We start from the raw sequence: 23,079 nt of genomic DNA on the forward strand, positions 1-23,079 counted from the left end.
TTTTTAATTTTAATTATTACATAGTTTAATGGAACAATCAGATTTGGTCAATAAAACTGTATGCAATAAAATTTAGTTTAGTTTAAATTATATTTTATTTTATTGTCTGACTTTTAGATTTACCAAGGACACTGAGTTCCTCCTTTTCCCCATCTTTTGCTGACGTCATATTCATAAATGTGCGTTATAAATAAATTAATTAATTGAGCTGAGATTTTTTAATGTTTTTTTTTGTTTTCCTGGCCTCGAGGTATTATTAGTGAGATTCTTCCACTCTCAGAAGTACTACACATAATCGACGTCTGATGTATTCAAAATCTGCGTGCAGGTAGGTTTTGTGTAGGTCTCAGGTGGGTAGTTGCCAAGCAGGTAAACATTCATCGGTCGTACGAAGATTGGCGCAGGACGTTTACTCTTATCTATGCAGGAACTTGAGGCTAATTATTACCTTAATCTAATTTCTTTGGCTTGAATTAATTTCCGGTTTCGAACTTGCATCCATCAGCAGAGGTAGACTAGTCAGTTTGGTGTAAAGATTTCGACTTCATTTCCGTTACCGTCTTGCATTACAATAGCATAGTCACGATCGGAGCTTGAAGTAAATTTAAAAAACATTTTGCATAAGATCAATTATTTATTGAGAAAAAGAAGACAATAAAGTACAATAAGATATTATAATCCATAAATTGGGCACCAACTAGCTTGGCTATCTTCTGCTTATTTCGCACTGGCTTTGTACCATAGTTGTTTTTGGTGACCCGTTATTTGCTGTCTGCCCAATGGTTTTTTTACATATTCAACAACTTTTTTGGGTTTTCTTGGTGAGAAAAGTTTAGTTCCCACTGGTTGGTGTCTTGTGTGCAATAGGAATTTCCTTGGATTCAATGTCCGGTGTAACTGGAGAGCTCTCTTTTCTCTTTGGATCGTGTTAGCAAGGTTGCAAGCTCCACGGTATTGTACTAATAATCCTGGAAGTTCATTTTATTTATTAGCACATTTTTCGTTCGTAAATATGAAATCATAGTGAAAGGCGACCGAAAAATTTCATTACTAGTAAGTCAAATGCAAAAAATGATTCTTATTTTTTTAAGACGTACAACTGTCTAATTAGGTGTAGTGTAAGGAGGCTAACAAACATCTTTATGGCAAATTTAGCGAAAAAATTATTGAATAAATACCAAGGGCTAGGCCGAGAGTGGAATCCAGTGCCGCAATACATGTTAGCTTTGCGGGCCACGGCTCTAACAGTCAGCTACTACAGTATTAGTAGTTTATTTTCATTTTATTGCTGGGATAGACAAAATTAGAAATGCCGCTGTCCGAAAGAACCTGGGCACTTGGAACTAACAAGTTACAACGGTTTGGACACTTTACCAGGATGGCCAATGATAGAGTGGGCAGAAAAGTAGTAAGATTGAAAGGAAATAGACATCCTTGGGTTCGTGCAAGAAGAATATGAGTGGAGAATGTTAGAGAGGGTTTAAGCAACTGGAGAAGTAGGCTGTAGCTGGCTGAGAACCGGAAGAAGAAGCTCTGCAAAGAAGAGGTTGGATAATGTCGGTCAGTCTGTAAGTATGAGCTTTCACGGCAAGTATCCGTTTTCTGGTTCTTTGAGTCGGAAAAGTCATTTTTATGACTGATTTTCTGCCCGTTATTTTCAATTTTTTTTGCCATTTTCTGTTTTTATTAATAATTATTTATATTTTTGCCTGGTTTATGTTTTGCTTCACAATCCTCTAATACGCACTCGTTCATGTAGGTGACATTGTCAGATCCGCAAACAACATCCTTCACCTTACCGCATTCACAATCTGCGCCACCATCCTGGGAAATTAAATTATTTCAGGGATTCAATTTTTGTCAGAACACATAGCAAGTAGCTTTAACACGATAGCAAAACTATCCTTCTTGGTTTGCATGAGAAAGCGTAGAAATAAGGAGAAGATAAATCTAAAAATACACTTTACCGCAATGCGACTAACTTTAACTTCAGTTTTAGCTTCAGTACTGCAAACATAAGCAGTAACAATGACCATTGAGGTCAGCAATGTTCTCGTGGAAATCATAATAAGTTTTTCGCTACTGTAAAATAATAAATTGAAAATAAAAATGCAAAGAAAACACTCTTTAAAAAAAAAATCAATAAATAACCTTACCTCAACAAGATTAGATAGTTTATATTATGATCCTTTTTTTGTGAAGGGGGCTAAACTCAGAAATTATAAAGTTTGCTCAAATGTCGACAAAAATTAATTCAACAAAATAACGAATAAATTTCTATCAATAATGACCAATAAAATCAATTCTTTTGTGTTTTATACATTTGTAACTGTTGTTAATCAAATTTACTTTCTTTTAGAACAATAACTAATAATTTTGGAATAATTCTTGCACAGTTATTTTACTGTTTTTCAAAGACAATAGCAAAGTTAATTAGGCGTGTCAGACATCAATAACAATTTATCACTTATTATAACAATTGATTAGTTTTCGTAAAATTATTAGAAATTGTGTGTGATGTGTGAATAAATGTGTCTGTATCCACCATAAATAAAAAACGGGAAATTACACAGAAAAGTGACATTTAAAATTTCGTTTAGTTGCTTATAAAAGATGCCTCAACAAGCTTTAAATAAAAATCAGTCAACTGAAAGTGGCTTTAAAAAAAAAATGTTTGATAGCGTTGAGAACAGGCAGCACAATCCAAAGCAGAGCAGTTTTGTTTTAATTTTTTTAATAAATGTTTTCGTTTTATTGGGAAATCTAACGTAAACATGCTTTCCCATATCATAATGCTTCTATTTCGCAGGGATTTTTCCGGGAAAACAAGAAGAATTTACTGTGGAAAAGTCTATATATCAAATATTTTATGCAAATACAATAAATACTCTCTCTTAAAGGAGTTTGACGTAAATTGTAAGCTATTTCAAAGTTGCGTCATATCTAAAATGTTCAGAGCAAGATTATTTCAAAAGTTTAGCTTGTGCTTGATCTAAAATTCTGGCAACCCTCAGAATACGGGTATTAGTTCCTAAGAGCCGTTAGTTTCAAGAGTTAATAATTTAATTTCCGGGAAATTCATGCATAATCATTTAGAGATTCTCAACAGCGAACTTACGACTGAGTAGACAGACTACTAAAATTGATGCATATTTATTGAAATATTGTCTAATAGTTAGTTAACTCATTAGAATTAGAATTATCTTTTAAATTCTTAGTGTGAAAAAGCACACTACGTTTTCTCTCTTCCCGCAATTTCAGTAATTACCATTTTCTTCATACTGGGAATTTGTACATTAAAGATCGTTGACGTCAGCATTATTTATGACTAATTTATTGACGTATTAATGAAAAAAGCGTTACTAAAAATCAATAAATACTTCCTCAGAAAAAGAAATTTTAATGTAATTTATGATCTTCCAACTCATATTGTAATACCGGCGGCTAAATATGTTTCTATTACATGTCTGTGGCAGTGGGCCAAAGTTCCTGTGGGCCCATCTTAGTCAAAGAGAATAGCAACACAAGAAGAGTCTCGGAAAACAATCCGTTCCGAGACTGGGTACCATCTAGACAAGATTCACATTCATCCAAACAGGATCACCTTTAAATACAACCTAAACTCTTGCGCGATCAAGCTGTTCCAACAGAAGAACCTGAACCTGTTCTGCTCATTACCTGAATCCAGGAAATGAATGAATATTTCCCTCTGAATCTCATGAATTCTGGAAAAAAATGGGCCTGGATGAGGCACTCTAGAATTGTTTCCTCAAGTAAAAATACTAAACAAGGGTTCTAAGCCAGTGGTCGTAAGATATGACCTTGACAAACCAACTACTGTGAATTACCTTGAGGCAGCGCTACAATGTTCTCATTTGAACACTTAAACTTCTCTGTATAATTCTTCATCTAAGAAAAACTGTTGTTGTCTAATAAAAATTTTGGTTAACCTTATGAATGAAAGCGTAGTACAAGATTTCACTAGTTTAAACCTAACTGCGACTAAAAGGTATAATTTTCTAACAAGAACAGCCTGTAACGTAACTGAAACATATTTCCAAAAAGGGCAAGCAAAGTGTGAGAGAATTGGAAGAGATTAAGAAGTAAGAAGGTTTGGTTGAATGCAATAACCTTTTAAGAAGAAAAGGTCCAGGAAGATTTGGTAACCTAGCAGGTCATAAACATAAAGCCCTGCCTTGCATTTAGGTTATAAGTACCTTTCTTCTGGTGTGAATTGTTGAGACTGTACTTTGTACTTAACATTGTTGACATTTCATTGTTTTATTACTTAGATAGATGTAGTTTATTTTGTTTGCTTACATACATAAAGGCAAGTCAAAATTATATTGTTAGACAAAGTTTAATTTAAACTAGCTGCGTCCATAATTTTAGTCAAACTGGAAATACATGTTACATACAACATAGTTTTGCTTGAAATGTTCATTCGGTTGTATGTATTAAAACTGCCAGAATGTTATTAAAATACTTTACTGACCATGAAATAAGGGATAAGTAAAACTTAACTAATCTTCTACCTGGTAAGTTAATATTTTCTTTACATTTAATGTTGTAATTGTACTTATTGCTGCATTTTTCCATTTTCATTTCTGTAAATAATGAAAAATTTAAGGGAAGGAAACAATACTCGCATCTTCTTTTGCTTTTCTAAAGGGATTTTCATATCAGTGAGAATACTCTGATATATTTAAGAATAAATAATATTAAACTTAATTAGATTTTTCTCAGCCCATAGTAAAAGAAATTCCTTTAGAAGTTAAAAAACCTAAAGGGCTTAATACCCATAACAGATTCCTTTTGCTACAGTTATTACAATTTTAATTAACATTTCCTTATAACTTGGTACTTTTATAAACTTCATTTGACGGTCCCAAAAACTTGAATATGAATGAAAGCAATAGAATGTTACAAAACAGCTTAATATCGAGTTAACAAAGTCTTTGAATTTACAAAGGAAAAACAAGTTTTCAAAATTGAGAGAACTTGTAATATATACGAGTACTCTATTCATGCAAAGAATGAATGTTACTTTAATTTAGTAGGATTGTCACAGTCTCTAATAATTATGATTCATTTTAAAGTTTAAAGGAATGTAGTTGAACATTCTGCACCTTTTGTTGCAATTATTACAATTATATTTAAAAAACATTTCTTGAAAATCTTAAATTAGCCTTAAAATAAGTATTATTGTATCTAGATGATAAAATATATGCAATGTAGTTTGTAAAGTGATTCAGTCAACGGTAATTGATGTTTTTACTTTCGAATTTCTTCAAATATGGTAATTTTAATAACTATACTGTTTCTGGTAACTATCTGTTTCTCTGGAAATTAATAAACTCAGTATCGTGATAATTGAACTAAGTCCAACATATGATACGTTTTAGCATAAACTGCACTTTGTTTTCTTCTGATTCAAACTTATACTACTACATTGATCAGCTGTTTAAATAATTCTTTTTCTAAAGCGAATATTAATTTAAATATTAACTTATTCAATGGTTCTGAGCTTATAGTTAGGTTTACTTGAATTTTAGATACCTTATTTGTTTGACACCTTTGGACGATCTTGAGCCCACGTTGATGAGGAAGTAGTTGCTCTGTCAACCTGTGGGTAGTTGAGGATAGATTCTATGTTTGATTTTGAACTCTTTGTTAGTAGTTTAAGCCTAAGTAATATTATGGACCGTAAGTATTTACTTAATTAAGCTGGGCCAGTTTTGATCACTCGACTCGAGATTACCTCCACATTTTAGGTGATTGATACTTCCCAATTCTTTGGGATCGTGATTCAAAACAGCATTTCAAGTAACTGTAAGCAATAAAGCAGTTGTAACTAAATGTACCCAAACGCCTTCATCTAGCTCCTAGGTTACACTACACATAGCATACATATTTGATGTTTTGTAAAATCATTGAAACGAGTTTGGTTATCAGATATGACAATGAACATGAAAAATTGGCCTTCTTTACGCTTTATCATTTGAGCCGCTTTGACTCCTTTCAGAATTTCTTTTCAAGGCAGTTCGTGCGTTCTTTCATCCTCAGAAGTAGGAAGAATATTCTTCAATAGAATACATCAGTAACTTTTAGGGAAATCGATTGAAGGAACATACAGAAAATAGATTTGTAGCAAATTCCTAGAAGAATCAATGATCCTTTCATATCACTCTCTTGTAATTGAATGTATTGTACGTTTTATTTATATCTTTAAATGAATTCTAAAATTTCATTTTAAATGTTAAAGCGATTGAGAAGATTGTCGACAGTTTTTAAAAGAACGTCGTTAGTATCAGCTGTTCATTTTCTTTTTTCAAAATCAGGAATTATTTACCAAAATCTATATTAAGTACAGTAGGAAAGATAAGAAGATGTTCAATACTTGAAAATATTTTATTCTCGAAATACCGTATTGTCTCCTTGTAAGCCAATTAAAAAATATTGTTTGCATGAATTAAAATTTTTTTCAAGTCAAAATTTACACAAAATTCAATTTCAATCTTCCTGTAATAAATATTTTTTAATAAACATGTAATAATCTCATGTAACATGACGGCCATTAGGCCATTTCTATTCATAGACTGTTCTAGGTAGCGTGTCGGTTGCGTGGTAAGTACATTTTCTTTATTATTTGTATATTCAGGTGACTTTTCTATTTTTATGTATGTGCACTTTTAAGTGCATTAAGAATTCCCTTTATTTGAGGTAGATATTAATGACATTTAATTAATTTTTAATATTAAATTTAGAAGAATGGGGTAATTGAGTAATTATGAAATAATTGGAAATTTGAATGGTATAATATTATTCTAATTGATAGGTTTTTAAATTAGACTCAGTAAATGTTTTAACTATTACGTAAAATTTAGCCCCACATATATTGTGTTCATAAAATATTTCAAATCTTTAACAGTTTATAAAATAAGAATATACATTTTTTTTTTCAACTGGTTGGCACTTATAACAAAGCTTTAAACTATTCTTCAAAGTAAAGTAATCGCCTATTTTTTCAGGCGGGGCTTAACGTCCAACTACCTAATTGGGTGTCGTGGACGGAGGCGACTAGCAAACATACTTTACTGTAAATTTCTTTTATTAACCATTAAATAAAATCTAAGGTTTAGACCGGGAATCGAACCCAGTACCACAATACATATTAGCTTCGCAGGTCTCGCCTCTTAACCGCTCGGCTACCGTGGCACCGTTTAACTATTCAAGTAATTTCGCCTCTTAACCGCTCGGCTACCGTGGCGCCCTTTAACTATTCTTCAAGTAATTTTTGGACATATTTTCCATTTTAATAGAGATAAAAATATTATTTAAATTGACCATTAAACATTCTAAAAGAAATTATGAAATTTAAAAACAAGAATTGGCTAATGTAAAGAATAGCGCCCGGAGGTGTGGCCTGTTTATTTTTGGTGCATGCGCAGTACAGCACAGTTACCGTTGACTTTTTAAACTACTTCCCGCCAATGTTCAATATATTCTTTTTAAATTTCTCAACTTCCCGCTAATGTGCTGTATATAATTTTTTTGAATTTCTTAGCTATTTATGTTGAGCGCGCATGCGCAGTACACTTACTGCATAGTAACTGCTTCTTTTTCAACGTATTATCAGTTCCCGCTAGTGCCAGTGAGTAACTTTAGGTTCTTTTTTTTTGAAACTTCATAAAAGATGAGCGTTTTGAATTTACAGTTTTTCTTTAATTTAAAGCATGAATGTAGTCTGAGGGAGGATAAAGAGATGAAAGTTTTATCATTTTGAATAAGAGTTGGTTTAATTAGTAATAGATATGTAGGTCCGAAGTGTGGAAGTGAGATAAGTATGAAAAGGAGTCATTTTTCCATGGGCGATCAAATGAGAGCATTATTTAAGGGAGTGAATAAAGTGTAGAAACAGAAGGATAGGGATTGCATTGAATAAGGTAGGCTTCTTTTCTTTTGTTTTCCATGTGTCTGAATTACAAATTAGAGTTGTATTAGTGGGGCAGTGAGGGGGTGTGGGGGGCGAAGCCCCCATAAAAACAAAAAATAGATCAGGGGGCGTGGGGGCAAAGCCCCCACAAAAAGGGGGGTGTGGGGGCACAGCCCCCACGAAATTTTTTTTTTAATAAAATTTTCAATCTTGAATTAATAATTCGAAGTGATTCTAATTCGCTGTTACCATATAACCCGCCAGATTTAAATGTAAATATAAAATAAAGAAATATTTTTATATTTACATTTGAATTTGGCGGGTTATATGGTAACAGCGAATTAGAATCACTTCGAATTAGGCCACACCTCCGGGCGCTATTCTTTACATTTACCCAAGAATTTAATTTTTAGTTAGATATGTTACAGATTTTGTTGAAAATTATGGACTATATAACAAGGTTTTGGTCAAAGAATCTTGTCATTTCTCAAGCTGATGATGCCTGAATTTAAGAAAAAATAATAATAATTTGAGGGAAGCTTGTCTTTTCATTTTTTGACAACTTTTTACTCATTATTATTATATTTTTTTTAATAACAACTATTTTTTACTAATCCTTATATATTCTTATTATTACAGGCACATTGTTGGGGATTGTTAAAGTCCCCAGGAATGATTGTTCGGGTGAACTTTTTTCCCTTTATTAAAATGAATATATAGTTTTCGTGACCGCAAATTGTTAAACTTAGGATGGAAGATTTGCGAGGAACCGGTCAAATAAAACAACTCGTCTTTTTGCCAACGTTTCGTCAAATATATTGTCCTCTTCAGGGCCTGGATATTACAAATACAAAACAATTTACAGAGTTGTCCTGAAGAGGACAATATATTTGTCGAAACGTTGGCAAAAAGACGAGTTGTTTTATTTGACCGGTTCCTCGCAAATCTTCCATCCTAACTTTATTAAAATGTTTTTTTTTTTTTGTGAATAAAAAAAATTGTGTTTTGTTGCGGATATTTTTCAAATTCTGTTCCAGTGATGCGTTTAAAAGGTTTTGTTTTCGTCATAGGTATTTTTAACTAGGGTCAAGTGCCATGGGGATCAGGGCACTACCCTGCCTGGAAGACACAAGGGACTACGATGGATATGCAAGATATTTGCAGGGATATTCAAAGGTAAAAGTTACAGTTTTGAATTTTTCTCTTTAGTTAGTTTTTTTTGTTTTTTTTTTCAGGTACAGTATTCGATAATTCAGGTTTTTTGGAGTTTTTCTCCTTGTTATTTTCTTTGAACTTGTCTTCAATATTTTGGGCCGAAGGTTATAAGTTACTTTAACGTTTTTTTAAAACAATTTTCCAGAAAAACGTGATTAAGGATGTTTAAGGGCAGGAAGTTAGGGTTTGCTCAAAAAGACCCATTTTGCCTATTAATTAATTAATAACGAACGGTCAACTATGCGACCAAAATTCTAAATTTGATGAAATTCAACTGGCCTGAAGTTTCAATTAATTAAATTAATTTTTTCGGTGATGATTCCATTATTGTGCCACGTGTATAAAATATTAAAGCCACCTAATTTTTTTAGTACAAATTCCTAGGTGATAAGAGTAGGTCACGTGAGTGTTCAAAGCTAGACACGTGCCCCCTTTCAAGTAAGTATGTTAATAAAAAAATGGCGTTTGATGGAAATGACAAACTGTATGCAAGGTTAGTTGATAAACTGTGCGGTTGATAATGTGTGTGCACTTTAAATGTGTTTTTTAAAAAAAGGGGAGTTACACTTTCCCTCCACCCTCCCGTGCCGTTCACCCTTTTAAAGAGATGCTCTCGACAGTGTCTAGCTAAGAAGCTTCATGATGAGTGGAGAAGTTGGAAGCCCTAAAGTAGCCCTAAAGAGGAGGCGGTGAATGAGAGGGTACTTTTTCCTAAGTTCTCTTAGTGATGGTAAAAGTTCGGAAAACAAGTTTTTCCTGAATGTCTTTACTTTGCTGGGCGACACTTTTCTCTCTCTGTCTCTTGGTCTTTACGTCCCCGCTGGAAAACTTGGCCCTCCTCCCTCATTGGGAAACTGCCGAAGAGAGAGAGAGAAGGTCGGTATCGTCACACATCGTTCCCCTCGCTAGATAGGTCCCCTATTTTACACACCCACACATCCAGTCTAAATGTCCCTTCACACGTCTTCTTAGCACATATCCATCCCTTTGCTCCTCTCGCCGCCAGTGACACATCCTCCTGTTAAAAAGCTCTCATTTCTCCGCGCCTTCTCTCCCCTACTTAGTGGAGCTCGCACTTTTTAATGCTTCTTCTACCTACTCTAAGGTTTAGTGGCAGAACTACAACGGCGGCCAAACAACGGAGTAGCTGGGCTATTTGTTCACTCCTTCCCCCACCCCCCCGTTTCCCGTTTCCCCACCAACACGCTCGCACACACAGAATTACTTGGACTTTTAAGGAAAAGAAAAAGAAAAAAAGAGTGAAAGCTATATATCTCTCTTTATTGCTCTTCAAGAGCGACTTGGTGAAAAAGTTTAGGACGTCGAGTGCTCTTTATGAGTCCTAACATTTCTTTTCTGAAAATGGGATTCTTTTTCTACTTTTTTTTTTTTACAATTTGAAAAGCGACTTTCCTTAACTTTACCCAGGATGCTAAGAGAAATCACGTAGATCCTTTGTAATTTTTACAAGTATTTTCTCAGAGAGTGGAGAGAGAAAAAAAAATCATCTGTTAACACACACACACGACTCTATCTTTACAATTCTCGAGTTGCATACTTAGGGGAACATTTTAAGTTACACCTTAAAGTACCCAAAACGAATTCGCTCTCCTACCCAAAAAAAAATTATTTAAATGTAAAACTTTTTGTAAAACATAAAAAGATAAGAAAAAAATTGTAGCAGGGGGAAGAAATTTCGAAGCAGAAAAACAAGCGGAAAAGCAACAAAATGGTAGCAACTTCTGGTTTTAAAATTTCGAAAAAGTTTACCAGAACTTCCTTCCGTTAAATTTAAAACTTCATTAGAAGGGCGGTTCCATCAAAAAGGGGAAGGATCGCAGGCAATCCAAAATGGTTCCCATTGTTCCCCGCCCACCCCTCATCTCTTGAGAGATACCGGGGCTTCAAGACCAATAAATCTGGCTAAAGGTTGCCTGACGCCAAAAACAATAAACTAATAAAGTAGCAACAGGACACTAGGGAGCATGGAGACTCAATCGCCCAGTGCACTGGAATAAACCTAGAAAGTTCTGGTAAAGATTACCAGATGCCACAAAACTCCGGGTGGGGAAACATTTAACCTCCCGAAGACGAGGAATCGTAGTTTTAGAACAAAAACTGGACTCACCACAGCCAGCACTGATTGGCGACTAGTGTTGTTCAGTTGAGGTCCGAGCTGAAGGCTCAAGCGAGTCGAGCTTCGTCTCGAGCCTTTACGGCTTAAGCCTTCAAAGCTCGAGCCTTAGTCCTCGAAGCTTGAGCCGTGAAGCTCAAGTTGGAGGCTCACAAACCTGGAGTTGAAGGCTCACAAAGTGCAAGCCTTTTAAAATTCTTAAGGAATGACGAGTAATCAATGAACAACGAACATTTTAAAATTCATTGTATTCATTTATACAAAAAATATGTTTGAAAAATTAATTAACTGATATAACTTGATTTTATTTTAAGAAATGAATTTATTAATTAGTACAAATAAAATGCTTTATATAAAAAAAGAAAGCTCCAGCCTTTTGAGCCGAGCCTTGAAGGCTCACCGAGCTCTCTGTGAGGCTTTAGCTCGAGCTCTGACTCGAGCCACCCACTGAACCCTGAGAGCTCGAGCGCTTAAGGCTCGAACCTTATAGCCTTAGGGCTCTGCTGTTAAACAACACTATTGGCGAGACTGGGTAAGGCCGCATTTGAAAAGATGGTACGCTAAATTTGCATGTCCACTCAACACCTGAACCAACTGGACGGATCCGGTACCTGTTAAAACCAACTATAGCCGTTTTTTGACAGGCCAAGAATTTCTTTAGCCTGACGGCAGTCATCTCGTCGGGATCTCCACCGTTTCCAATGTTCCTTCAAAAATCCACTGCTCCACCTCTGTTCTACAACGTCGATAGGATGCAGGGATAATATTTATTTACCTAAAACTCATTATAATATTAGTAATTACCTGGCCAGGTAATATCCGTGCCCCCCTTTCGCTGAAGATTCCCCTTATTGGAATAGCCTGGGGTAAATTTTCCTGATGAAAATTAAAGAACAACAAAGTGCCGTGAGAATACTAATTTTTTAAGAAAATCGTTTAACCTACCTTTTTGGGAAATTCTGAAACAAAAAAATTATAGAATGAGGTGGCCCCTTCCAGGGGGCAATTTTCGTTTAACTCAATTCTTTATCAATAAATAAAGAATTTTACGCTCTTGTACAATGTGTAGAACATTAACTGGTGCATTACACTCAAATAGCCTTTTAGAAGACAGTCTAGCCAACCGTTATCTTTTTAAATGAATTTCCCGATGGGGAATTTTTCAAATAAAAGTTGTAGACTAACTTGTTGAGTACAGTGTGTACACTCAGTTTTCAAAGGTAAAAGCGTTGGAGTTATTTTTGGGAAAAACACCAAATGTTCCTTCCCTGGGAATAAGGATTTTCATCGCTACCTTTCAGTTACGTCACCGAAACGACTTATTCCAGTGATGGCGAACCTATGACCCGCGCAAGCTTTTTCACTGACCCACACAATTGCTAGGCAACCATTTGTTTGTTTACTCGGGTTGATTTAGATTTTCTAATTGTATGGATAATTTATATTCTATCTGTATTTTTTTTTCAATCACGCATTGACACAAAAGCAATTTAAATTGCTATCTATAACCTTTAGTTTGATCATTACAGTTCTAAAAAAGGCAAATGACGACAAATGCTTTTGTAGTATTTGAAATAAAGCAAAAAAGTGTTTACAAAATATGTATAATTTTACTCATATTTTCTTTGTTAAAAAAAATCGACAACCCAAACAAATAACCATATTTAGATTTTTCTTCAGATAAAACACACTTTTGTTTGTAAAAAAGAGACTTCCATAGCACCTTGTTTCGTCCCGTTTTACCCCGTTAAGCCAACTAAATTTTTAAAGATGTTTAGTTTTGAAAATATTCAGTTTAAAATTGTTTAAACTTAACTCTTGTGCAAATGGGGGCATTAGTGACCCAAGAGCTAGTACTAAAAAAAAAAAAAATGAACAAAATTTGACCCACGTCTCAAAAAGATTCGCCATCCCTGACTTAGTCTATCAACTTTTCAGTTTCCTGCAGTTTTTATATTTTGTTCACACACAGAAAGGGAGAGAGTCTATTTGTTTTAGGACTTAAGTAGCCTCAAAACGGACGAGCCACAATAGTTCGCCAAAGATTTGGCGTAGAAGTCACTCCATAACAGACCGGACTGAAGCCTTAAAAAAAAGCCTTCAGAATCTTATTAGGTAGCGACCAAATCACCAACGTTAAGCGGGCAAGTATGTTCTTTAAATTTTGGATTTTCCTTTTTTACTCGCTTGTATTAAAATAACCCAATGAAAAATACTTTTTTTACCTTCTAGAATTTACTGCCATCATGTTTCCGGTATCAATAAAGTATCTCAAAAAGGAAGTAATACTCTTTGTTTACCAGGGCGGGAGTCACCCCTCCCTGACAATACACAAACTACTGCTTCCATCACTGTGTACACAGCGAACAGACAATATTTTATAATTCTGTTTGCCCAACAAAGGGCAAAAGGGACTCTGGCAATGTTTATGTCTATTCTTTGGATGGATGTTTACCCTAAATAGAAAAGTACACGTATTTATATTTCATTTCCTTAATCCACTAATCAAATTAATAAAAGGGGTTTTTCCATGACAGCACGCTTTCAGCATTAAAAAAAGACATTCTAATCATCCAATTTCCTCATCCTTACATAATACCTTGGATGATTGTTCTGGCTGTATTTTAAGGTTCATCTTTTTCTCGTTACATTCCCATAAGCCCATGGCCATTTCCACGTAATGTACAGCTTTTCAAGTGAACAGTTTCAGTAATTTTTAATTGTTTGTCATTTTAATTTAATTTAAGACCTTGGTGCTTAATTTAAAACATCAAAGAATATTGGTACCTAGAATTTTGCTCATTTTTACTGCCGGCCTCCAGACAGTCACTGGATTGTGTGAGCTGTAAGAAGCTCCTGGGAAGAGAACTGGGAGAGAAGAGGGTAGAGGATAGGGATGCGAACCCGGGATCTACGGCTGGGACGCTAACCACCTCCTCTAGTAATTCTGTAAGTTAGAAATTTGGAAACCTGAGAACTATAGTGGGTGTTCATAATAAATATTTGCATGTTCAAACATGAATTCAAAGTGAAAACTCAAAAGACTTCCTGGTTGTGGAAACCTGGAAGGAATGTGTTAGAATACAAAGTATTTTATTTAAACACTGAAAGGGGGGGGGGGAAAAGCCTCTTTGAATATCTTTGGGATGAAATAAAGCCGGAAGCCAAGAGGAGGAGTATTTACGAAGGAAGTAGTGGTGGAGAGAGGGGGAGTGATGGCAAGTAAGCTCCTAACAGCTTGCACGTGGGGGATGCTGGGTGTCAGGAAAGATGGTAAATAGAAACAGGCAGGCAGAGGTATTTGGCTACAGTGGCCGAGCTGGCAAGACTTGGGCTCCAGCTAACAATTCTGTTGGCTTATCAGAAGGAGGAGGTAAGTCTGGGTTCCTCGATGTTTTATAAGGTCCGAAGAAAAAGAAAGGTTAGGTTAGAGGGGGAAAAAAAGGGATTCGTGCTGATATAATCAAAGCTGAACGGGCAGTTTCCGTCGGCCCTTGCCAAGAGAAGGCGATGACGTCAGCACGGACGTGTGAACGTGGCATTGTTCAAATCCTCTACATGTCCGGCCGGGATAGAGGAGAGAGCTGCTGTCCCAAGCACGAAGTCTGGCTGTCATTTCTTCCTATTCCGCTGAGTACCTACTTTCCAAAATATATAAGTTGGGAAATATTATTTATTTGTTGTGGTTCCTGAGCTCAACACTTAACTGAGTGGGGTTCCACTTTAATAGCATCCAAGTGGTTGCAGCAACCCTTAGCTTAATTGGCTCAATTGCCCCCCCCCCCAAATTGCTGTAAAGTTTACAGCAATTAAATCAGCTGTGAACAGTCGATTTTCTCTTAATCGCTAATTCTATTCGTCGAAACCCTAGATAGGTTTCGGATTTTTTTTATCTGGTGATTTGCATAAGTTGTGCCTGATTTTTTTTCAGTACATTGGTAGCCTCCAGACAGTGTTCTCTTGTTGCGCAGACAACGAAACATCACAAGACAGAGTGTGGTCTAAAAGAAAGAAGCTCCTTAAAAGAAGAAGAAGAAAAAAATACTAAGGGCCATCAGCTGGATTCGAACCTGAGGTCTCTGCATTAAAATCCAGTGTATACTGCCCTAAAAACTTCACAAAACAAAGTGGGATTCAATAAACAGGCGTGCTGGGTCAGTCCCAGCAAATGTATTTAGGTTACTTTGTCACTTGAATGAAAACGGTCATCAAAAAAACATCAACAGCAATGACAACTTACTGCTACTCTGATGGGTTAACTCGAGCTCTACATTCTTCTAACTTGGAACTTTCAAGACTTAAACATATCAGGGCAAGAAATTAACCTTAACAGACGAGACTAATAATAAGGTGACCATTTTTTACAATGAAAAGGAGGACAAAAAAATTTAAGAAAAAAGTACAACGTAAATAAGTGAAACATTTTATTAATTCAATAATTTACAAATTATGCTTCCTATAATTATTTAATTAAACGAGTATTTTTCCATTGAATGGATATTTTTTGTCAATGTATCATTTTTTAACAGTACGTATATTGGAAATTTCGGAGCAAGAAATATCCTTCATATTGAACTCTGCAGTAAGTGCTACAGCTAGAGTATCAACATCCAATCTTGATTTCTCACTTAGCCAAAAATCATTACCCATTGAACAAACTCTTTCAACTGCTGCATTTGTTCCAGGGCAGCACAACGTAAATTCAACAGGAATTACTAAATTTTCATATGGAATGTGTTCATTTTTGAAATGGTTAAATATTTCCACCCATCTTTTGTCAATTTCAACATGTTGATTTTCCCATTGTTCTAATTTATCAGAATTTAAATATATATTCAGTCTTCTAATTTATTCAAACAGACAATTGTCATCGATTTTAATATCAGGCATTTCTATCGATAAAAACTCAACACAATTTTCAATATCTGCCCATTTCGTACGTTAGAAGTAAACACAAAGTATAAAATTAATACAGAAATAAAGTAAACATTAAACAAAGTAATATGCGCGATAGTGCGGGACACGTTAAGTTCTCCTGCGCATGCGTTTCATAATCGCCACTTTCCGTACTTTACCGTCACATGACTCGTAACAGTTCGGCGCGGCATTTCTGAATACAGAAATAAACATATCAAAAAGGAGGACAAATATCGAAAAGGAGGACAGAACCTACAAAAGGAGGACGATTGGTCACCTTACTAATAATAATAAATAATGCTTTATTTATACAAAAAAAATAAATAAATACATTTTCATTTAAAATAAATAAAAAATATAAAAGAAAAACGTTGTACGGCATGGAAAATCCGTCTGCCGGATGGTTAACGCAAAATAAAATCAAATAAACACTTCAGTAACTCACAGTACAAAACTTTACAGACGGAGACTACACAGGCTTTTGAGAAAACTTGGAAAGTGTTTATTTCAGTCAGTCTTAAAAACTGTATAATCTTAGGAAGAAGTTAATACTCAAATTCACTTTTAGAGTAACATTTACTCTTATATAGAAGAAAAAAGATATCGTATTAGGGACAAGTTAAAAAGAATTGAGATATAAAAATAGAAAGCCATTACAAATAATTATGAACGACCAAGTTATAGTCATTCCGTACTAAACATACAAACACACCTGGTTAAACCTCGCCAAAACACACAAAAGATGAATATAATTGCATGTTGCATATTTTTTTTTTACTTTTTAAAGTTTTATTTTTTAATTTTTTCTTCTATAACGCATTATTTACTAAGTGATTAGAATCATATATTCATTATATTTTATATTACAATAATTATTTCCCAATGCCAATCAAATAAGAATACTTCTGGGTTTATTACGTAAATTTGCGCGCCCTCCATATAAAATACAACTCCAGTTTTACTAACTCTAAAACCTTACACATGCACTAAACCTACAGAACCCTAAAACTAATATTAGGGTTCATTAATTAATTTTCTTCTATTCCTAAAAAAAAAAAAAGTTTAACGATTCATTAAGATTTAAAATAACACAGATAACCACCATATAACCTGTCTCACTCAGTAAACAAGTGTTGTGCGAGGCGGTAACGTAATTGAAGTTAAGTATTCTCTAAAACCAATTGATTAATCAAAATTCTGATGCTGGATGAGAAGACTGAAACCGGAAAAGGATACAATAAACATGGCTACGTCAGATAAAATCTAAAATATTATCCTTTACTTAGGATCTAACTATATTTTCAACATTTATGAGTTAGCACTTTTAGAGTTCGTGTAAGATATTATTCTAACACTAATCTATAATCACATTTTTTTCAATCAATATTTGTAAATTATTTCTTCATTTTTGTACCTGGAGTGGGGAAATTTTCTGCTAAAAGCAGTTGAGAGTGGGAATAAGTTTACATTGATAAGGTGGACACTTACACAGTTGATAAATTACTGTTCAATGAGACAAGTGTACTCCAAATTATTCCTAGAGCAGTAAATGAATACTTTTATAATGGTGAGTAATTCTTTGAATAATTATTCTGTGACCGTGAGATATTTTTGTTTTTTTTTTAAATGGAAATAGTGTATTGCATAATGCTATTTATGCTATTGTTTTCCTCATAACAAACTATAGTATTACTTTTTAACTATTAACCAGCCGTGATTTTAACCAAAATGTTTTCTTGTTAGTTACTTACGGAGTGTCTTTCAGTGTGATTTTGCTCTTATTTTTATTTTGAGATATTTTTCTCCCTTCAAAAAATCTGGAGTAAACATGACTCGCAGGAATTTCTCTTTGCTGTTACTTCAGTTCTCGAATGTGTGGTTGACACTCGAAACATTTTGAACTTATATCTCAAAATGTAAAATATAAAAACAAAAAAAAAATCTAAGGTTAATTCTGGTTTTACAATTTTCATCTGCCATAAATTTAGCGCGGCACATTCAGTGTTACATCACAATGTTTAGAAAACTTAAACCAGACATTAGTTCATTTAAGCCGGTAGTTCAGTAACCGGCGTGCCGAGTGTTTGATTCACATAACATAATGGGTAGAACTCGAAAGTTGATAAGTCCGGCCGGCGCGTTGCATGTGGGGTCCGTCGTGAATAAATAATGTCAATAAGAAATGAAATGAAAGAATAATGTAGTGGGGTGCCGCTTTGAATCGATCCAACTTTGAACTAAGAAATACAATTTAATTTACATCAACATTTACTGCCGCTTTATATAGTTCTGACTTTGACATTGAAAATGTTTTTTTTATCTCTAGTGGGCAATTATTGGAGTAAAACAGTCAAGCATATCGCAGTTCAAGGAAACTCGTTCACACGGCTCATCCAGATCATTTGTACAGTAATTGCCTCTTTCGTTGTTTCGTATTGCTCAAGATAGGTAAAAGTAAATGTTCATTTTTAGCGTTGAAAAGATTCAAAAATATAATGTACTTGTTAGTGTGACGCGATATTCGGGGAATAACTTTCTTGTGCCGGGGTCAAGGTTGATGCGTACCACTTCTCCAGAGGAGGAGCCTGCCCGTGCTCACTTTCCTGGAAGGGACTTTAATTTGAATTATCCTGTTTTTTTTATTTTTTACAACCTGTACATAACTACATCATGTAAATGTGGTCTAATATCAAGTTAAACACAGATTGTTTGCTAAATCCTGGTGGATCCCAGCGCCACAATGGAGGAGGCATGAAGTGAGAGGCCAGCCAATGCTGCAACTCTCTCTTAAAGTTGTGATAATAGTTAGGAAATTGATAAAAGGTCACGGGGCCAAGGTCGTTTTAGGCGTCCTGGAGGACTGTTGGAAAGTAAAACAAAATACATGTACGTCGGACGTGGCAATGGGCCTCCTGGAGACGGTATTCAAATAGACTCCTTCTTTTTTTTGTTTGCTAAAGTTGAAGAGTTCGTGTACCTTGACTCCCAAGTCAATAACTCCAATATCATTTCGCAGGAGATCGGCAAAAGAATAACGATAGCTAACAGATGCTATTTCCTAACTTAGGAACACGAAAGTGAGGCTATATAAAACATTGATTCGCCCAGTTTTGACGTACGCCTCTCAGACATGGACTGTTCCCAGAGTCGATTAGGACAGGCTTCTGATCTTTGGAAGAAAAATCCTTCGAAGGATTTTCGGTCCTGTGATGTAGGGAGAGGAGATGTATGGACTGAGATAAAGACTGATCTGGGCGGGGAATGTTACGAGAATGGATGGCGGATCGATTCGCTCGAGATGGAGATAGGCTTGGAAAGAGAGGAGTAGGCAGAAGTTAAGATGGGAGGATAGTGTCATCAGTGACGCAAGAAACCTGTTAAAGGTGAGAGATTGGAAAGCAGCGGCTGCAAGTGACCGGGAACTATGGAATGGACTCATTGGGGAGGCTAGGACCCACCAAGGGTTGTAACGCCAATTAGATAGATAGATAGGAGGACTTTCGGGATGGGCTGTTGTGGATAAGGCACAAGCTGTGGGATTAGGATGTATGGTTAAGCTATTATGGAAACTGAGGAAGCTGAGAATGTATTAGGTCATAGACAAAATGGATTTAGGAGGGGTTAAATTGGATACATAATAAGGAGCGTTGACTATGTGCCGAAGGACTTTAGATTGAAATTTTTTTTAAATAAATATTTTTGATCATCATGAATATAATGTGTGTGCATTCAAACTGTCTCAAATCCAAACTGTTTCTGTGAGATGACAGTTAGTAAGTTTCAAGAACCCAGGTAAACTCAGATTAATGATTCCTGTATAGACAGACCGAAATGTATAATATGTGAAATTCTCCACAATCGTTCGGTTATTGTCTTAGTTACCTAGTCCAGAGTTCCTGACCCATCTGTCTCTACCTTTTTCTTTTACCAACCATGACCATTCCTCTTTTGAACACGCTCCCTGTAGGTCACCTTAACCTTAACCTTTCCTTAACAGTCTACCTGGGTATCCCCATCGTTCTCTTGCGTTCTAGCCTTCAACTCTTCGGAGCAACAACCTCGTCTTTTTTTAGCCTGAAGACTATTAACTGATTCTGCATTTTAAATTTATAAACAGAACGTTTGTTTTTAATGCGATAATACGTTTAATTTCATTAAACTTCTATCTGAAAACTATTGTTAATTTCATCTATTGTAAACGCTAAACTATAAACTATTTAAATTTCTCATTAAGTCACCTTTGTGCAATACAGTTCAAAACTTCTTTCTTTTTTTTTAGAATGTGATGGAAAATTGACAAAGAAGAAAGAAAATTAGGCTTCCTTAAAGGCAATATCATCTAATAATACGTCCACCGAGGAAAGCGCCTCAAGATGTGGATAGTCATACTCTTGGCACTTTCTCTGGGTTAGTATAAATTTCACTTACCTTCGAGTTGACTTTTCTATTCATTTTTTCTTAAGAACAATTTATTTTTAACAATATTTTTAAAGATAAAAACAGAAAGTAATTTAATAACAATAATTTGGGGAATATTTTGCCCATAAAAGAAAATTTAAAGCTTAGATAAGAAAGAGATAAGCTGTCTAACATGTGGAAGTAACTATGGCTTTATTTTCTCTCTCTTATACAAACAAGGAAAGGAAAATCTTACGATCTATTCCAGTTTCCGAAATTAAGAGATCCCTAGAGAATGGAGGTACTGGGTTTGATTCCCGGCCTAGGCCTTGGACTTTACTTAATAACCATTAAGCTAACCTAAGGAATTTATGGCGAAATATGTTTCTAAGTCGCCTCTGCTACGATACCTCATTTGGTCGTCTGAAAAAAAAAGAAGTAATTAATTACACTTCACTTTTGCAGACAAGTGGTACGATTAAACTTTATCTCACAAAGGTCAGCTTTAGTCTAAAACGTTCACAAGGTCCTTTTTTTTGTTTTTGTCAATTAGAAATTGCAACAACCTTTTTAGTCGATACTTCAAGTACACTTAGTGTAGTCCAAAGATAGAGGAAAAAAAATTACACTTTTATTAATTTTAATATAAATGTACAAACGAATTTCACTTAGCATAATGGCCACTTTATTTAGTTAGGCAAAATTACTCAATAGGCATTGTGAGTTAGGCAAAATCGAGAGAGAGAGGTTTCACGCTAGATGTTTTTTGTTTATGTTTCAGCTAGACGTAACGCGCATGCTCACAGACAGCTGGTACACGATACATATCTTAGTCCTTCTGGGTTAGTCTTTCTAAAAGAAGATGAGGTGCTAATGGATGACGACCATTGGACCATAGTCTTGGTGATGAACGTTACAGAATATTTTTTAAATGCACAACGTTTTAAAGAAAATGTAAAGAATTTGGAAGAAATTGTTAGAAAATCCATTATCACTGATACAATATCATACGGAGAAGAACTGTATAGATTGCGTTCCATTGCAGAGGATTTGTTAAACGTAAACAAAGGATTGACGGATATGTTGAACAAAGACAGTGGGAAACATTTTATAAATGAACGGGCTAAAGCATTGTTTGGTGGTGACCGCAATGAAGAGATGCAAGAGTTATCACGAAGAGTTCTTGAACTACAATCGCGAATGGCTAGTCAAGAATCATCTTCTAAGTATCAAATGTCAATTAAGAAATTATTTAATCAAAAAATTGAAGAAAATACGGAAAAATTGATCTATTTGACAGCGAACATCAGTCAAGAATTTCAGACGTTTGATGCAAGAGTTGGAAGCAGTGTACTTGAGCCAAAAAAAATATATATAAAATTAATAAATTTGTCCTCAAATTTTCGTTTATTAGAAGCAATTAGCTTACATTCACTGCTACTGGCCAATCAACTGCAATCTGGCCTCGAAATGGCCGCCCAAGGTAAGCTTAGCTTTTCCTTGATCAGCGACCAAGAATTGAAAGAGGAATCCATGAAAATTAGCTCAATGGTTCCGTTCGATTTGAAGCCAAGCTTTGGGCTACGTGCAGAGGATATGTACAAATACAGGAAAGTTGCCCAAGTCACTGCCATTGCTTATAATGATTTAATCATGCTATCAGTGCGATTACCACTGATTTCCGAAGAACAAGGATTTGATTTGTACAAACTACATGGTGTTCCCATGATGGTCCAAAATTTTGATAAAATTACTCGTATACAACTAGAATGCGAGTATTTTCTAGTTAGCAAGAATAAACAATACTACGCTTTACTCTCCTACAATGATTTGAAACAATGTACCAGTGTTTTGCCGAAGATTTGTCCACCAGTTATGATCTTAACTGCCAGACATGTGCCAACTTGTACAAGTGCGACATTCTTCCAAGAAAAGGAAAACATGGAGGAATACTGTAAACATAATCTCCTCACAAAACCACATCGCCCAGTCTGGCTGGTTGATAAGGAGAATAACGGCTGGATATACAGCGTGGCCGAACCGACTAGAATCTCACTCCATTGTGATGATGCCAAGGAAACTGAAGACGCTGAACTGATTGGCACCAATATATTGGCTAATGTCAGCCATTGTACCATCCTTGGAAAGGATTTTAAATTACTTCGCACCAGCGAGAGTAGATCGTACACGAATAGTACTATTGCATTGTTGTCAGCCAACCCAATGGAATCCGTATTGAATGCTGCCGTTGTTGAACTGTTGAGCAATACTGTTGCCTTTAATGAGGCTGTGGAAGATCTGCGTAAAGCTGGACTTGTCAAAGAGGGACTGGCCAATAGTGAGGAGGTAAGTTTATTGCATTATACTGACTCCATTGAGCGAGGATCCAACGTGCCCTCAGTAAGATATCTCACAGCACTCCAGTTTGATTCCTAACGCCATTGCTGTGTCCAGCAAGTATTCCGCAGATTTCAGTTTG

The 23,079-nt window shown here is 35.2% G+C and overlaps 2 protein-coding genes across 7 annotated transcripts in view; one reads left to right on the forward strand and one right to left on the reverse strand.

Annotated features, from left to right (window-relative positions):
• Positions 1-614: 614 nt before the first annotated feature.
• Positions 615-2,309, reverse strand: LOC141451804 (uncharacterized). Of its 3 annotated transcripts, none has more exons than XM_074123484.1 (4): positions 2,157-2,309; positions 1,983-2,082; positions 1,748-1,824; positions 615-968 (listed from the first exon to the last, which is right to left on the reverse strand). In XM_074123484.1, exons 2-4 carry the CDS (start codon positions 2,064-2,066, stop codon positions 929-931), a joined length of 201 nt encoding a protein of 66 aa, XP_073979585.1. In that variant the 5' UTR covers positions 2,067-2,082; positions 2,157-2,309; the 3' UTR covers positions 615-928. The 3 variants fall into 3 exon arrangements, with proteins under 3 accessions (XP_073979585.1, XP_073979584.1, XP_073979583.1); XM_074123483.1 differs by having other exon boundaries at positions 1,710-1,824; positions 2,157-2,302; XM_074123482.1 differs by having other exon boundaries at positions 1,710-1,824; positions 1,968-2,082; positions 2,157-2,299.
• The window catches only part of LOC141451803 (uncharacterized), a 35,548-nt gene continuing 13,435 nt past the window's right edge, over positions 967-23,079 (forward strand). Inside the window, exons 1-5 of one of the 4 annotated variants that reach the window (XM_074123480.1) lie at positions 967-1,568; positions 3,477-4,538; positions 9,007-9,112; positions 20,482-20,609; positions 21,382-22,946. In XM_074123480.1, the coding sequence (XP_073979581.1) occupies positions 20,576-20,609; positions 21,382-22,946 (1,599 nt within the window). In that variant the 5' untranslated portion in view covers positions 967-1,568; positions 3,477-4,538; positions 9,007-9,112; positions 20,482-20,575. Of the gene's footprint in view, positions 1,569-2,427; positions 4,539-8,973; positions 9,113-17,282; positions 17,770-20,481; positions 20,610-21,381; positions 22,947-23,079 lie in introns of those variants that run through there. The other 3 variants (XM_074123479.1, XM_074123481.1, XM_074123478.1) reach the window with 3 other exon arrangements.

The sequence above is a fragment of the Rhodnius prolixus genome, unplaced genomic scaffold, assembly GCF_049639745.1.
Source record: "Rhodnius prolixus isolate KJV_2025 unplaced genomic scaffold, Rpr scaffold_14, whole genome shotgun sequence".
In the NCBI taxonomy this organism is placed as follows: domain Eukaryota; kingdom Metazoa; phylum Arthropoda; class Insecta; order Hemiptera; family Reduviidae; genus Rhodnius; species Rhodnius prolixus.